The sequence below is a fragment of the Gymnogyps californianus genome, chromosome 27, assembly GCF_018139145.2.
Source record: "Gymnogyps californianus isolate 813 chromosome 27, ASM1813914v2, whole genome shotgun sequence".
Classification (NCBI taxonomy): Eukaryota; Metazoa; Chordata; class Aves; order Accipitriformes; family Cathartidae; genus Gymnogyps; species Gymnogyps californianus.
In genome coordinates this window covers 503,712-521,513 of record NC_059497.1, presented here as the reverse complement: position 1 = coordinate 521,513, position 17,802 = coordinate 503,712, and the positions used below count along the sequence as shown (strand labels likewise).

Below are 17,802 nucleotides of genomic sequence, written 5' to 3'. Positions count from 1 at the left end.
TCAAAGAACGGCCACCTTATTGATGTACCTCTACTGACACGACCAAAGAATAGCACACGTGAGAAGTGAAATGGGCACTTGGAAGACTAGCAGACTTCGTAAAAAGGAAAGAACACCCTTGGGTAATACGATCTTTGAATGTGAAGGATGAACTGAAACCACTATTGCCTGTGAGGAATTTTACTTTGCACAACCCTTAAAGCTATGAAATTCCTCTCAACATAAAAAGTGGAAAAAACCCACCAGAGAACAGATGGCTCATTTATGAACCAGTCTGGGTCATCTAGAATTTCTGCTAAGATTAAATTACACCCCTGCATGAATCACATTACTTTTCATCATAAAAGCTTTCCATTCTAACACCTTATTTACACAGATTACTAAACAAGTCACTACCACTTCAATCTGTAAATTAGTTTTAAATTGAAATATTTCCTAGTCCTCATTTTTGTACCGAAGACAATACATACATACACATAAGGAGTAATACAGGTTCTAACTAATCACTGCAGTATCTTCTGATGATTATTTTTCTATCAGTTTAAAATAGTGACCTCTACACTGAGGTGCTAATATGTATATAAAAGCCTACACAAACAATATTGCACAAAGTAAGATTTATAATAGAGTAACATATTTTAGAGACCCTTATAAAGAGAAGAGTAATAATTGATATTAAAAAGATGCATCCAGAACTAACACAGCATCTTTGCTTTTGTCTAGTCTAACATAGTGTTTCAAATCTTTCCTACCCCAGTGAGGATTAGAACAAATAAAGTTATCTGGAGACAGCTTAAGTTGCACCAAAACCCAACTTTTACTCTAAATGTGGGGAGGGGGAAGGGAGAGGGAGAAAGGGACAGGACTTTTCCTTTTGATGACTGGAAAGGGCAGTAATAAATGGGGTGAGTGAAAGTCAAATACAGATTACACGTTAACATCCAGAAATATTGAAAGATTGTTTAAAAACTGTTGATAGCTGACACTCTACACATCTAGCATGTGCCACTGATTCTTCCACAGTACCTGGGCACCCAGAAGCTACACATGGAAAAAGCAGTCCAATGCCATAATACTTTTTATTGTGAAATAGTAATACAGAACTTCCTAGAATAAGGACAGCCTTACTGTGTAAGTCAGTTATCAACTCAATGCTATTATATTAAGTGCATCAGTACAAGGGAAAGTGTGGTTCCATTGGACACATTACGACCTGATCAAAACAAGCTGCCAAGTTGGTTAGTATTTTAAAGCCTTAAAGTGCTCAAAGATCGCAGTTTCCTCCACAAGACTACCAATAGGTTCTCTAATTTTGACACCAGTATTAATCATGTTCAGGGAAGATGTATTTTGGAAGCAAAACCCTCACACCAAACAACGTAAGCAGTGCTATGAGAAGTGTTAGGTCAGTAAGTCATTGCATTTCAACAGGATCAGACACTTTCTTCAGTTAATTTTACAGATCACCTTTGTAGGAACTGTACGAAATAGAGATCAATTTCTATAGCTTGTATATAAACTCAACTTGTATATAAACCAACATGTCAAGAACAGACATACCAAAATTTTCACAAATCATCAAAAGTGCTGTGCTTTCTCTTTTTTTTTTTTTTTTTAAGCAATTAAAATGAGATGGGAAAGTCACTTTGCGAGTCTTCTACAAAAGCATCACTTTCTGGTGAAGATTAGAGATAAAGTAAAAGTAGGGAAGTAACACTGACCAATGTAGTTCAATCATTTTACGTTCCTGGAGGAATTTCATTCTGACTTTGAGGAGATATTCAATATCTCTTTACTTAAACAGAAAGAAGTGGTAGACCACTGTTACAGGTTGTACTAAGGGGTTAAAATACAACTTGAATTTTGCATAATCTGTGTAAAAAAGATATGCTTGACATTTTGGAATGTCACCTTTCTTTATAGAATTATAGGCAAGATTTCTCCAATAAAACATAAGCCAGTTATAAAACTATAACTTCACATCAAAATTTTAAAAAGTTGTTAAAAAAATGTTTGATTATATACATATCACACAGAAGAGCCTGCATGATCCTGTGGATTGTGTTGCTGATCAGACTCTATTTTAAAACCTGGAAGGGGCTGGGCCACCTGATCGGGTTGCACAAGTCCTGATACTGAAGAAACAGAGGAGGAGAGCACCCCTGTTGTAAGCTGCATTTCTATACCTGGTTCTTCAGACTCTATTTTTACACTCACACACTGGGGTTCACCTTCTGACTCTGTCTTTCCAGGAACACTACTGTTCAAGCTTGAATTGCTTTCTGCATTTTGAGAAGTCTCCCCCACAGGGTGATATTGTTTAAGTCTTATGTGCCAGGCTAAGCTGCAGACTGCTGACACTGTTTTGAACTGATGAATGACATTTCTAGGGATGAAGTAGATGTCATTGTCACACAACTGAATTCTAGCATAGCGAATGCCTTCCCGTCTCATTTGGTTTAGTTTGGCTTCATCCACCCATTGAACACACTGAGAGAAGGAAAGACGGTAAAGTTAGTGGTATACTCTGTTTAGAGTAAACAATTCAGTATCCACCTATTTTCAACGTACTTCGTGTCTAAATCGGAATGTTTCTCTTTAACAGGTAAAACTTCGAATTTAAATGAGAATTGGACTTTTAAAATATAATTTATCTAATGTGCACATCTTAGGAGAGAACAATGAACAGTTAAGAGCATTCTACAGTTACAGTTGAAAACAGTAGGTTTGACATGTGGCTGTGCTGTTCTGGCTGACAGGACTGAGTTTAGATGCCTTCACATCCTAAGACAACATCAGTGTATTAGAAAAAGCAGAAACAGGCATACGTGACTTCTTAATAAACTTCTAATTGTTTCTATAGCACATATGACTCACAGCGTAAATCCCAGCTTGGTGGAAAGGAAAAGCAGTTGGACTAGATGATCGGTGTAGGTCCCTTCCAACTGAACTATTCTATTCTGAAACATGAGAAGGGAAATTTCCCAAGAGAGCTGTGAACTGAGGGCCACCAAGGAAACAAAAGGGCTGGCTATACAGTGAACCTGAAAACTGCCAGAAACTACTTCCAAAATGCTAAGAATGAGCTGTCACTAGGGAAAATTCAATACCTGTGACACTGGAGGTTCATGCAGGTCCAACTGAAGTCTCTGCACAACATCAGTGAAATCTTCAGCATGAAAACAAACCACATCTTTGGTTATACGAGGCTGGTCACTCCTGGAAAAAGATGAGAAATCCAAGAATTATAGCTCTTTTCAGCAGAAAGTTTCATTGAACCAATGACCTACTTCAGTTTTACATGGTGCATGAAGTCTCATCACTTCTCAATACATGTATTATTTTGAAAAGGAGGTATAATTCATAGATTTCTCTTTTCTTTTTTCATTTTACTTCTTTCTGGATGCATGCACAACAGAAGCGATGTTTTCATGGACGAATACTACACTGAAATGTCCAAGAACTAGGTTCAAGTTGCCACTATTGAAGTTCTCTATGTTCTAGGAACCACAATTTGCCTCAATTCTTCCATTCTATTATTAGACAGAATAATTCTGTATTCAAAGAAAAACATAAAGTAACAAAGTAACTCTGAAGCCGAAGCAATGAGGAGCTGGGTTTTATTCAATGGCTGTGAATCAGAGTAAAGGAAGTTCTGGCACCTTTTATTCATATGAAAATCTAATGATATTGCTAATGATGCTATCCCATTTCTACTGTAATTACTGGAAATAACAATGATGCAAGTCTAGTTTCTGTGCAAGGTCAACAGCAATGTCCTAGGTACATGAAATGATAAAGCACTGTAGTTGTGAAATTAATTACATTGAGTTCTTCGATTACTGTTACAGAAGTTAGCATTAATATACCTGTTCAGGAAAAGAACAATCACAGATAATGGTCCAGGCATGGTACCTTAAGGCTTATTTTGTATGCCACTAAAATTTTCTGCAAACTGCTGTTACAACTTTTCTACTGCCTCAAAAAGAGGGAACAATAATAGGTATATAGCTTGTGTTTTTCAAGCTCTAGACAGCATTTATCTCATTACAGGCTTTAAACCATTTCTTTGACTAGGCTTGTTTTCCAAGGAATTTTCTTTTTTTAAGAGAGAAAATGTTCAGAATTACCCCCTCCTACTAGAATAGTTGCATTTCAGCGGCACTTACCATTCCCCAAACTGTACAGCCTTCAGAACACCTACAGCAGCTGTACTCTGCCAGTCAAACCCTTGACCCACATGATCAGCGTGAGCTCTTGTTCTGTCTTCAAACAGAACCTCACGGGGCTCACTGGTCCGAGGTAGGTACTGGAGATTCTTTATTTCGTTCATTGACCTACAACATGATAAGATGACATACTAAAAAATGTTTCAGACTACTAAAAAATAAATACTTGTATTAAAATAATCTTAAAATGCTGTGTGCTGCAGGCTTCAAAATCAAAGACCAAAGCACTTCCCTCTGATTTCTTCTAGGTGTTTTATTCAACAAAAGATTGAAACAAATACAGCAAAGTACAATTCAGGTTACGAGATCAAACTTTATAGAACAAAGCCAATCACCAAAAAAAATTTTTTGTTCACTTGTGCTGAAAGAATTCTTCCAGGAATTTAGTGGTATGTAAAACAGAGCTATTTTAATAGATACCAAAAGTTTAGCTATTTGGGAGTACGTCCAAAAATTCTGCTTGAAATTACAATTAAAATATGCTTCCAATTCTATCTCCTAAAATTTGTTCTACAGCACATTCTTTCTGAGAAAGATAGCAAGTACATATGTATACCACAGTATTTCCTGAGAAGGCAGACAGTATTACCAGTGCTTTAGCACTAACGTTAAAATGCGACATGAACAATGTAAGGATCTCCGCTGTTTTAGAGCATTTCACCTGCCCCCCTACAGCAAATGAGCTCTTTCCACAGAAATAAGACAAATAAAACAAGTCTCCTGAAGGATAATAAAAACAGGTTTCAATCTTAAGAAAGCACTGATCTAGGACATGCTACTATGAAAAGTGGTGAAATAAAATAACCATCACAAATAACGTATTTGTCTTATCCACTGAGCCAATTTGAAACAGAAATGAAAACGAAACTTAAATCTGTGAATCAGCCTTCTGAAGAACTAGTTACACATAAAGTATTTAGGTTTTGTTCTCAAATCTAACACAGACATAACTGCAATGTTTTACCTTTAATACGGAAAGGAAAACAAAACATTACCGGCGCCGTTTGAATGGCGATTTTGGCATATCAGCTGTTGGGATCATCTGCTCTCCTGGTCTCACCCACATTATGGGACCGTCATCACTTTGTGACCTGCACTGAAGTCTGAGACTAGAAAGAGTACCCCAGGGCAAAGTCATCTAAAAGAAAACAAAAACAAAACAACCCACAAAACACACATAACACAAAACACTGGGTGAGATAGAAAAATTAAATGATGCCTTTGGTAAAACTGGTTCAAATTTGCTGTCAAAAGAATTGCATAGAAACTAAAATAAGTTCGAGAGGTAAAATATATTCCAAGCTAACTTTATCAAACTCAGTTTTTAGGGAAGTAGATGATTATGTAGTGCATATATGATAAACTGTATTTAATTTTTTAATTATTCACACAACTGTAGCTACCTAATTCAGTACCTTTCATTTGGACACGGGAAAGAATGTATCTCAGTAGCCCAAACGATAAGCACATCAACAGAGAAAATGCTTTATGGTTTCCAATTACTTGGAAATATATGAAACTTAGTAATTGTTTAAATATCTATAGTGCTCTAAACAAAACACCACAAGTTACTGCTTACTCTGAGAAACGGAGATTCTTCTAACATATCCAGAAATTCTGGGAAGTAGTCCCCAACTTCTTCATCCACTGCTCCAACAAGACTGATCTGCCGCATTGGTCCTGCTCTGTAGGTTCCACAGCAGTACGTTCGATTGACCTGAGCGGCCAGAAAGGAAAACACAATACCACCACAGCTTTAGTTCTGTTACAAGAGATTAAAAATGATTAATATAATACACTAGGCCACAGCTGAGATGAACCTCGGACTCATCTACACGACTCATCTACACCTATTTCATCAGAGATGCCTTTGGGAACACGCACAGAGACTGTCTACAACAGATGCCCATAGGGTATCCCAACAGAAAAGAACTCTTGTCTGTATTACTGACAGGAAACACTTCTAAAGTTTGAGTAATAGCAAGTTAGTATTTGACTAATTCAGAAACAATTCAACACTTCCAGGCTGACTTGAGAAATCCACCATGCAAAGTTTCATTGTGACTCAGACTTTCACCAGCAAACTTAAACTCTCTACTAATTTGAGCAGTTGACTGTTGCTTCTACATTTCAAACTGTATGCTACTGAAATAGGTGCATTCTTCATTTCAGTCATGTCCTATACGTCTTTTCCCCATGACTGTAGTGAAAAATCTAGGTGTCCTTCATGCAGTGGTTCTGATAATATTGCTATAGTGTATACACAAAATTGGACAAAAAAATTGAGGAAATGAGGTGTAGCTAGACATCCAGTGTTCATGTACAACTATTTTAGGATTACCGTTTGCAATATAACCTGCTGTCCTGCTGTGGCCAGAAACACTTTAATCTCACTTACAGCTTTTTGACATCCTCTGTAGCACAGACTGTCCCACTTTCCCAGGTCATCTGGAAACTTCTCTTGCCAATTTCCTGTTCCCGGAGGAGAACCACTGGCAAGACTCCAGCATTCTCTAGTCTCATCCTATGGACTGCAGCTATAACATGCCATATGGCTACAGAGTAGGTTGTATGTAGATGCAGCAGCTATTCAATCTTAAAAGATCAGAAATTCTGCCATAATTAGTCTGTTTTGTATACTCAAGTGTGTCTGAGCCCCAACCTTCCATCACTCTTCAACAGCCTCCCTACATGCATCAATTGGTTCTAGTGGTGAAAAACTACAGCCAAGCTCCATGGCTAAGTGGTGGGACAGGTACAAAGGACAGAGGGTTACTGGTAAATTTGCAATTTTATAGTCATGTTCAGAAAGCGTGATACCTTTTAAAACTCCATTTATACATATATGTATGAAGCAGCTTATTTTTAAGTTTTTTGAGTTTTGCAGTTTAGCCAACAAACCAGATGTTGTTAAACTACTCCATGAAGTCGTTAAAGGTAAATTAGGAAAGACTAATAAAGCAAGAGTTAGTTACTGCTGCAATTTTATCCTCTGGCAGCAACCATAGATATTTAGCTTCTTAATTATAGGAGTTTAGCTCACTCCTATTTCCAGAGTCCTCCTTTCTTTATCTTCGTATATATGCAGTTGGCAGTTCTGCATTGATTGCACACATTTACATTTTAATTAAAAGCTAAGTAGGAGCCAAAGACGACTTCACATATAGCTTTATTCCTCAGCCCTAAGCCAACTACTGCACCACATCACCTCTACCTGCATGTGTAGAAGTTTACATCCTAAGTCACTCACAGAACTTCAAGGTAGAGTGCTTGAGCTGCACAATGAAGTCCATCAAGACCAGCAGCAGCAGCTGAATGAGCACATACTAACTTTCTGGTTTTGACCACACCGATTTTATGAACCAGGCACTATCTTCAGAGGCTGCTATTTCTTTTTGGCTGTTGCCCTCAGAGAAAGTTAAGTCTCCAAATCCCATTAGAACATTACTGGTAAAGGTTCATATCTAACATCAGTAAAGTGGAATGATTTCACCAGCCAGCTAGAATGCAATTCAGAGCAGTAGTATTAGAAAACCGTAGCGTTAGTCTAGTTCTGCACGCCTACGGGAGAGCTAAGGACTGAAATGCTCTCGTCCTTAAGCCAGTTAAGTTTAACTGCCTGGTACTATTAAAGTAAGTGGAGATAGACTACTTCCAGATGAGATTTGTTCTATTGAAACCACCTGTTGAGATTCACTAGTATTTCACAGGTCTTTGTCACAAGTTAAAATGAATTATAATACCATATGCAGTTTTTCTTTGTAATGTTTTCAAAGGGAATGAAAAACTAGAAGCTTTAACATTATTTCTTTAATGCATTGGAATGCAATAAAAAATAGAAAAGAATTCAAGAGCTATAAAGGAGACACTAGAAATACTTTAAGAAAATCTTGGATTTCAATGTTTTGCTAGTTTAATAGAACTTAAAGAAATACATACACTTGAGAATTAAAACCAGGACTTGTTTACACTGAAAATATGTACCAACTCATGGTAATCCCCAGCAGGCTGTAGCATTCATCTCCAGCACCTCAATCCCAGGGGAAGTAGTCTACTAGTTTAATATGCTGTAAAAAATTCCTTCACATATAGTTTCTATCTCATCCTTAATTCCTCCAAAGCAGCACAGATACTAATACCGCTGGTTAGGTTAGTGGTCTCAAGAATACGGAGTATGCTAAGACCTTGTGTGTAGTAACAAGCATGTTCATGACCATCTAAAAGAACAGGCATCTTACTCATGGGACACTAAACCAATCGTCAAGGAAGACCAAGTAACCTGCTTGCTGCACCTTCTTGCAAACTACTTTGACCTTTCATTTGCCCAGTGCTCTAGATGCACTCTTAACAGCTATATTAATTTCACAGCCATCTTCATGCACCCCTCTTTTCAGGGAAGAAAGAGGAGACTATGAAATATCTGAAGTCACTTTGTTATATCCACTAGGACCTTTCTCAAAGTTTTTTTATTTTTGTTTAAAGTACAATTCTTGTTTAGGAGCTTAGCCTGGATCATTCCAGTTTACATGGCTGTCAGAAGTTAATAACTTATTACCACAGCACCTTCATTGCTATAATTTGTTCACTCTGCTTCTTTAAAAACATTAGTGGATCATTTGAGTACTAACTGCTACATCTATGGATCCGATCATGCACTATCTTTACTGTTGTAAAAGGACCATCAGGCTAGTAAGACCACTCAGGTGTCCTGTGCCCTTTCAAAATGCCAAACAGCTATCACTACCCTATGTATCCCCTACTCCACACAGTCTCACACGAAAAGTGAAGTTATAGGCATATTTAAAACGAGCTCTTCAGGGTTCATGGAGACATTTTATAGCAGCTGAATGATGTGCCTATCAGTGTTTCACACACTTGAGTGAGAACAGAAGTAGACAGCATCAGTGTTTCCTGTAGAAGTTACAGATCTGGTATTTGCATGTTACTGAGATAATTCAGACCTCTGCCTCATGAAGGGTTAAGCAAGCAGTATACCTCTGTAGGGTAAGAGGACATACAGACAAGGCATAAGCTTGAGACATATGAGGTTAAGTTTCAGAAGTTTCTCTCTATTTTCAAGAAAAGCATGAATCAGTTGACAGTGACAATATTTTAGTATGTCAAGTCAGCTATAAAACCAACCACGCACACACTTTGCTACAAAGAAGAAAGCAAGAACACAAGGCGGCTTACAATTTACAACAGAAGAAGGAAAGGAAGACAGTGTGACATGCCATTACAGCAAGGGTTGTGTTTGAGTAAAACCTGTCAGGTATTTCAGTAAGACCATCAGGCATTATTTATATGGCTTAAGTGACAAACCAAATTAAGTCTGCAGTACAGATGCACAATTTCTCCACTTCATACTTTGATAGCTTCTGCTAAAAAAAAGAAATCGCCCTTACAGAATAAGAGACCTTTTTCCAGGAGTAAGAAAAGTTAAGATGGGGCAGACAACCAAACTGCAATATGGTTCATTAACCAAAGCTGTCAGGAATACAGTAACCTTTTCTGACAGTATGTTGCAGGAGTAGGAAAACTTATCCTATTATCACCTGTTGGCTGCTGCTCCCACCTCCTTCCCAGAAGGAATAGAAGCTTATGCAAAACCTACTTCCCCCAACTCTTTCCTGGCCTGTTCCCAGAACCCCCACTCCTTTGCAACAGTTTAACTGTTCTTTGGACCATATAGAGAACTGATCAGGCAGCTGATCAGTTTCTTCTTGGAAAAAAAGCAGAAGTGGTTTTTCAAGTCTAGTTATATTCCAATTCACTGAGTAGACCTAGAAGCAGTTGTACTGAAACAACTGATAGTGGAAAATAAGACTTCATTCTAGCTGCACTGCTAAGAACTTTCAAATTGAAGGACACCCGTATGTGAAGAAAGCTTACAAATTACTGTTCAGTGATTTGAGTCTTGAAAGCTCTTAGTCCAAGTGAATAGCTCCAAACTAAAGCTTAGTGTTAGCACTGAAGTATTAGAACAAATGAGCCAGAGCCAAAGCAAGCAAAAAATCCAGAGAACATTGAAGCTTAATTATTTTAATATACAGAAACCAAACAGTTATACTACAAATACACATTGGAGTGCTTTGTTATAAACATTCAGTTTACATTGTCCTCACTGCCCTGAGAACAAAGGAATTCACCTTGCAAGGGAGTTAATTATCACTAGATTTTTATGAAGTCTTCCAGATTAAAGTCCTTATTTTGGAGACACTTCCTACTAAAATTCAGTTTGTCTGAAAAGGTACACAAAACAACTGAATGTTGTACAAGCCAAAGGTCACATTAACTTTCAGTTAACTTGCAGATCAAATTTTGATTGCTTGGAACCAAGTCTCCAGGACTCAAGACTACCTAATGCTCGAAATCCCCTTGCCACAGGATGGTTCAGCGTAGCAAACAAGTTCATGCATACAGAAGGTTCCACCTAGAATGGAGGTGACTTTTAACTGAGTATCTTCAATTAAAAATAATACCAGTATTACAGCATACAACAATACTGTAACATACTTAATCTGCAAAGGCATAACCATAAAATGCTTTTGTATCATACAATTTCTCATACAGGAAGCTATTTTAATAGCCGTAAAACAGCCAGACTTACCATCCCTGTGCTCTCTCATGCCGGACATTTTAGCCTTCTCTATTTAAAGATAAACTAGCTTGCAAAACTTGACTTTTAGCAGCATGCAGCTACCATAATTGAATCCACCATCAATTTAAATGCGTCCTTAAACTAGACACTTTACCATCATCTATATTCTCTGAAGAGTCCTGTTTCAGCTGTCTTAAGAGTTGTGACAACTATACTTCTCTTTGCTCAGTGTGTGAACCGTGCTAACGCACTTCAGCCAGAGAGGATTAACCAGGTCATGCTGAAGCTGCGTTTAGAGAGGTGTTTTAGACCAACTCAACCTTATGTCATGACTCAATCTTAATTAAGTTTACACAGTACTTAAAATAGAATTAATTGAAATACCAGCACAGACTAACCCAGTGAAGCCTCTTATTTATTACCATACATTCTTCACATGTATTTATAGTAACATGTAGTGTCCACAAGACTGAGACATTCACCAAGAAAAAGTGTAATTGTTAAATATCCACCTGGCACTGTTCAGCCATTTTAGGGGGTCATCACATGTACTCAAAGTAAATTAGAATGTAGTCATGATGTCAAAGAACATAGATAAATCACTAACACAGAAGGCTTTAAAACCTAACCTGTGGACAAGTTTCACATCTGCAGAGCACAGGTGTGTACTGTGCAAAAGCGTTCTTGCCGATAGCAGCAGTTTGCATGCTCATCAGACAGACTGTTTTTGGAGTACTGTGCACTCTGATGCAGCTCTGTCAGCGCAAAGAATTACTTAAACCAAGAAACAGAAGCTGGTTTAAAATAAGTGCTGCAGCAGCTATTCATTGTCAAACAAATTCATAAGCCAAGTGTCAGAATTACTAATTTAATGATATCTACGATAAATGCTGTAAAGTATTCAAAGACTCCGCAAGTGACCATGCAGTAACTTTCTGCAAAGCAGTAACTGTTTTTACAATGCAGATCTTGCTCATAAGCATTTGGTAAACTCTGGAGATATCCAGATAGCCCATGCACAAGCATTACCATTTCAAAATCTGTTGCTAAAGAAGGTCTGTTCCAGTAGTACTGGAGTGCACTCCACTACAGAGTTTCAGGTTTTTTCTTCCAACAGGTGAACCAGTAAAAGTAATTAAGGTCTTGAATAAGGACTCTACAAGCAATCAGCAGTTTGAATCTGTTCTCAGACTAGACTAAGCAGGAAGAGGTTTTATTCTGTCTGAAACAAATTTATCTGACCTGTAATGTTGCTGTATGTTCATAGGTATTTCTAAGCTTGATCACAAGAGTCAAATACAAGGGTTTTTCATATGGGAATCTTGAAATTAGCTTAGTTATTACTGTTCCATCCATTTAAGTTACATGGAGATACAGTTTGAGAATTTAAGATAGTTTAAGTCCACTATGGAAATCAAGGTAGTATTTAAAATTAAAGCCTTTTTCAAAGGTGATTAAAAAGATATTCTAATCACCTCTCTGAAGTTGGAAAGTTTAAACACCCAGCATCAGCTACTGATAGAATTAAGATGTTAAAAAAACTTATTTGTTGTGAATGATGTACTGAAACCTGAACAGTAATGTCATCGCAAAAAAACCAACCCAGATCTATTGAACAGAAAAAGCAGTGTTAGTATTTGCAATCTATACAACTCTTAATACAGACTTGCCTATCGTTTTGAACAATGTCAGTGTTCTCCCACGTTTAGAAGATCAACTGAAAGTCTGCAAGAAGATCAGTGCAGATCTTTCTACAGGTCACGGTTAGCAGTGTCTGAAATGTATTCACCAACTACCAGTGGGCACAAAAGAGCTTTAAGCAGAAACAGGAATAAACAGCACAGTAGCAGTAGTCCCAACATCATCTTTTTTCATCTGCTTAGAAAAAAATTTGTGCCTCATCTATTTTAGGCCATCCCTGCTCTGGATTAATGAGATTAATCAAATCTAGATGTTGTGCAACTTCTATGCCTTTAAACAGTTCTTACCTGAGAGTGAAAATTTGAAATTGTTGTTGTTTCAATGTCCTTCTTGCCCAAAATTTCCATTTTCACTGGAGTGTTAGGAAAGTTAAAAGCAAAGTAATCCAGGAAGTCTGGTAAATAAGCAGCTGCTCCATGTACTATGGCTAAAGCATAGTAAGCTGCATTTTTATCATTTTCACTGAATGACAACGCAAGAAACTCTTCTGCAAATCTCTCCATCTCCACTGGAGACAAAAATGAGAGTTCATCCATGTAAGCATGAAGGACCAGAGCACCACCATTGGACTGATGTTCTTCATGAATGAAGTTACTAAATTTAGTGCCAGTTTTCAAGAAGCTGCTGCGAACAGAATGCTCCTGGTGTGTCACAAATGGTGTTTGTACTCCCTGGGGTATTCGATATTCCTGCATACCCAAATTCAGTCTGCAGAGCTGCTCATCCTTCAGATACCTGAAGGATTCCTTGTTCATTTCTAAGTTATCACACTGTCCTTGAGACAGAGTCTCTTTGTCAATGCGAGTGAGTCCAGCACACACTGTCTGCACTTCTTTGTTGTACATCTTCAGGCGTTTTCCCCTCATATCTTCCCGGTGTTTCTTTTTCTTTTTTTTCTTTATCTTCTTCATAATAAGACTGTCAGCTCGCTGGGTTTTGCCATTTTCATCTGGAGTTTCTGGCAGGAACAATAAAGAGAAGATTAGAGTTCCGCAGTTGCGGCATATTCACCCAAAAAGAATTAAGACCTCTCCTTTGCTAAAGTTATCTATTCCGAGGAAGATTAACCAATAGTAATACCTTGACTTTTGACTTACAAGACTTAATTATACAACAAAAAATGCAGTACAACTAGTTATTATGCAAAGAAAGCCTTGAATTAAGGAAAACTTCCAAAACTCAAGCTTAATATTTTAGAACTATTTCAATTTAATAGATTTATTAGAATATCTTTAAAAGGAGTCCATATTTCAGAACATCTATAATTAAGTACATTAAGAACTTCTGACATTTAAGGCAGTGCCACACAGGTGAAGAGGATAAACAAGTATGCGTAACATTTAAACATTTAGACTTTCATTACAGAACACTTCCCTGATTTTGGATACACAATGTAGAAGCAAAACAGAGTGCAACTGAAGAGGTACAAGCATTATTGACATGTAGAGGTAAAAATACTTAAAGCAGTTAGCTTTCTGGCCAAAAAAAAAAAAATCTTAGACTGCTGATCTTTTGTATTAAAGGATCTGAATCATCACATCCACATCTTCAGCTATCTTTTGCTAGTCTTATAGTTAACTATTCAGTTAATTCAGAGCTAGAAATTAAGAGGTGGTTGTTTGCTGGGTTTTTTTTAAAGGTTAATCAACCTGTAAAAGGCTAAAGGCTGAGAGATAAAACGTAAAGAAGTAGTTCTGTTAGATGAGCAATTAAACTATTACATTTTGCCTTTTAGGAATAAAAACTAATTCAAATAATATTTAGCAAGTGACAATGGTAGTTAGAAGTCTTGATGTCCAGCTGTTAAAAAACTCAATTGCCAAGACAAGATTTTAATCTGCCTGAATTAAAGAACTATTTCATGCCAACAATGCACATAAAACTAAGAGCCATATTACCAGGATAGCTATAGGGATCAGAACAATCTGCTGCTGAAGGTAACATCTGACTAGAAGATGCAATAGCTAAAGTTTTCCAGTTTCCCACAGCACAGGGCTTTGTGCTAACAAAATTTCCTTTCTTTGTCTGCAAAGCTATCAAATTTGTATTCCCTCTTAATTCTCTTGCAGTACTTGAAGTTAAAGAAAAAAAACATGTTACACTGATCTGTGTGACAGGTGTAATGATAAATACATGCAGCTTCAACTTATTTAGTCTAACCACAGTATTTAACTATATCATTACTAGTTTGGTCTTGGAGCTCTTTAGTAAAGATGGCTGACCTTCATAACAGCCTGGTGTAAGGAACAGAATTACTCATGAAGCAGAGAAAGAGTTGATTGCTTAATACTAACTTCATACAATGTCTTAGGACCTGAAATACAAGTTTTCACAGTACTGCTGTTAGCCTTTACAAACAGCAAATGCCCTTATTTTTATATTACAGCTAGGGAAACCAGGAAAAGAAAGGTAGTATCACTTGTTTTGGTAAGTCAACTGAAACAGTTCTTTGAATAAGCTTTTCTAGAAGTCTCGGAAGTTAAGTGTGCATAAGCTTACTCAATCACTAAGCTCTCAAGTATAGATACTGCTTTACTAACTGCAATGAACACACTAATCACACAGAAGATCTTTGTTCTGGCAGGACCAGAGATTCCAAGCTGAAACTAAACAAGAATTTCATGCCACCACTGAGCTGTTGGGAACACTTCCCTGTAGATGTTTCTAAGTTAATTTTTGGTTGTTAAAGGTGTTTTATTTTAAGCATTTCTAATTTTAGATATAGTTTAAAAACCTCAGGCATGCACTAATTTTAATTCAGAGTATCTTCCTGTTTGAAGATATTCCCTAATAGCAGACATACACCTACCACTCTTTGCATTTTGGAACTTCCAGTGAACACTGATCTATTTTCAGAATAAAAGCTATCCTGACTGCTGCTGCATCCACTGAACACAGCAGAGTCCCACTACTACAGTGAGAGTAACCTCTGTATCGAGTGAAGCTAGACAGTGACATTATGGTAACACCTGACAATCTTGAAGGAAATACAGTTTTTATTATTCCTTTAAATAAATGGAAAGCCTCCAGTGCCTCAAACACAAAGAAAGCTATAGCCAGGTCACCAAACTACGGGCTCCCACAGTGAGCTAGAGTAGCAGCAGTGCCAATACCTCAGCCAGTCTAGAACTCCTAGACATCACATAACTGAATACACTAGTATCACTATTAAACAGCAGGAACACTGGAGATGTTCATTGTCACCTGTGGCCAAAGATAAGAATAGTATAGTCAAAGAAATAGACAGTTTAACTAGATTATACATAGAAATAAAAACTGATAGCAAAAGACAGGAAAAGAAATGCAGCCCCATCCCAAAACCCACTACATATGCAGCCTAGGACAAGTAGTGAAGAGCTTCAGACTTCCAGTCAGCAAACAGCTTTCCTTTGCAAATCTGGAATTCAGATGGTAATTTTAACAGTATTTAAGCCTTCATTAAAAGAAGGCCTCATTTGATTACTGGGTTAGAATTGACATACAGTGACACTCCCAGTCTATGAAGATATACAACTTCTGTAGTTTTATCAACATTTATCAAGATAAAGTTTGAAATTTACAATCTAGTAGCTTTTATAGTCATTATTCACAGTGGTTTAGAAGCATTAAACAGTAATGAAAAGTCTCTTCCCATAATAGTTTTGCCCATTCTTAAGACAGCACTATCTAGAGTTTACACTATAGACCTAACTTTTGCAAGCACGTGCATCTTTGGTTTCTTTGGCACAATACCTTCACATATACTCCTGAAGCATAATTCACAACATAACATCTTTATTACAGCAGCTTTTGCAATTGCTTTTTACCTATGCTGCTCTCACCAAGAGGCTTTTTAGTAACACAAATTTGTAAGCAGAACCAAAACAGTCATGCTGTACTGTTTTTTTTTAAAAAAAAAGACACATTTCCCCCCCCCGCCCCCCCCCCCCCCCCCCCCCCCCCCCCCCCCCCAAATCCAGAGATGTTTTGGCCTTCCTACTAGAGAAATCTCAGGGCATTTATTTAAAAAAAAAAAAAACAACAAAACAACAGCTTCTCAGTTCTAGCATATGTTAATGCAAGCATAACAGGAAGAAAGCTTTACTATCAAGGCACTTGTATTTTGAACCTGCGAGGAGGGCAATTCTGAACAGCAGCACTAGCGTAAGAGCAGCAGCAGCAGCGCGCCCATTCCTCGCACGGAGAGCCCGCGGCTCAGGTCCCCCTGCCACACACACCTGGGCTCCGCGCTCAGCCCTAAAGTGGAAGAGCTGTCGTGCCCCGCTACGGCAGGAAACAACGACCGGCGCTGCTAAACGCCCGGTCCGCTCGGGCGACCCTGCATGCTCCATACGAGCACACACAGATACGCTCAGGGCTGCCAGAGCGGCGAGCGTTTTTCTCCGCTCCCGCCTTCGCCCGGGCGGGCGAGGCCGAGCCCGAGCGAGCGGCTCCGCCGCCCCGCTCCGCCGCCGAGCCCGGCCGGCCAAGGAAGGCGGCGTGCGAGGCCGCCGCCGAGGGACGTGGCGGGCGGGCTCCGCCGGGGGCGAGCCGCACCGGCCGAGCGACCACCAGGCGCCCGAGGCGGGCACCGGCCCGGGTGCGCGGGCGGCAGCCGGTCAGCCCCGCTGCGCGCCCCCCCGCCCCCGCCTTCCTCACCTCGCTTGCTGGGCCGCCCGGCTGCCCCGTCCGCGGGGCTGCCCCGCCTCGCCTTCTGCGGCTGCCCGGCGGCCAGGCGGCCGGGCTCGGGGCCGGCGGCGGGGCGATGCCGGTGGTGGTGGTGGCGGCGCTCCTCGAGCGCGGCGGGCGGCGGCAGGCTGAGCGGGGAGAAGGTGAAGAGCCCGGCGGCGGCGGGCAGGCCGGGCAGGGCGGCCGGGGGCAGCGGCTCCGCCGGGCCGGGCCCCGCCAGCAGCTGCTGGCTCAGCCGGGCCCGCTTGCCGCCCGCCGCCTCGCCGGGGGGCCCCGCCGCCGCCGCCCGCCGCCGCGAGGCCGGCCGGGCCGGTCCCCCGAGGGGAGCGGGGGCGGCTCCTCCGGGGCCCGGGACACTGCGCGCACCGCAGCGACCTGCGCAGCCATTTCACAGTCTCCCTCACACACATTTAAATGGCCCGAGCGCCAGGCGGCACTGCGCAGGCGCCGCGCGGCGCCCCCTGGGAGCTGTAGTTCGCGGCGGTGAGCCGGGAAGTGTAGTCCGCCCGCGGGCGCATGCGCGGGCTGGGGCGCGGCCGGGGCGGGCGGCGCGGGGAGCCGGTCACGTGCCCCAGCGGTAACGGGCGGCGGGCGGGGCCGGGC

General features: G+C 40.0%; 1 protein-coding gene across 1 annotated transcript; it reads right to left on the bottom strand.

Moving 5' to 3' along the window:
• Positions 1-1,594: 1,594 nt before the first annotated feature.
• On the bottom strand, positions 1,595-17,586 carry RSBN1 (round spermatid basic protein 1). The gene is given in 8 exon segments (XM_050911333.1): positions 1,595-2,490; positions 3,111-3,219; positions 4,170-4,337; positions 5,225-5,367; positions 5,809-5,946; positions 12,819-13,489; positions 17,170-17,473; positions 17,476-17,586. Coding segments are annotated over 8 exon segments (2,106 nt in total). The 3' UTR covers positions 1,595-2,028.
• Between the last annotated feature and the right edge of the window lie 216 nt (positions 17,587-17,802).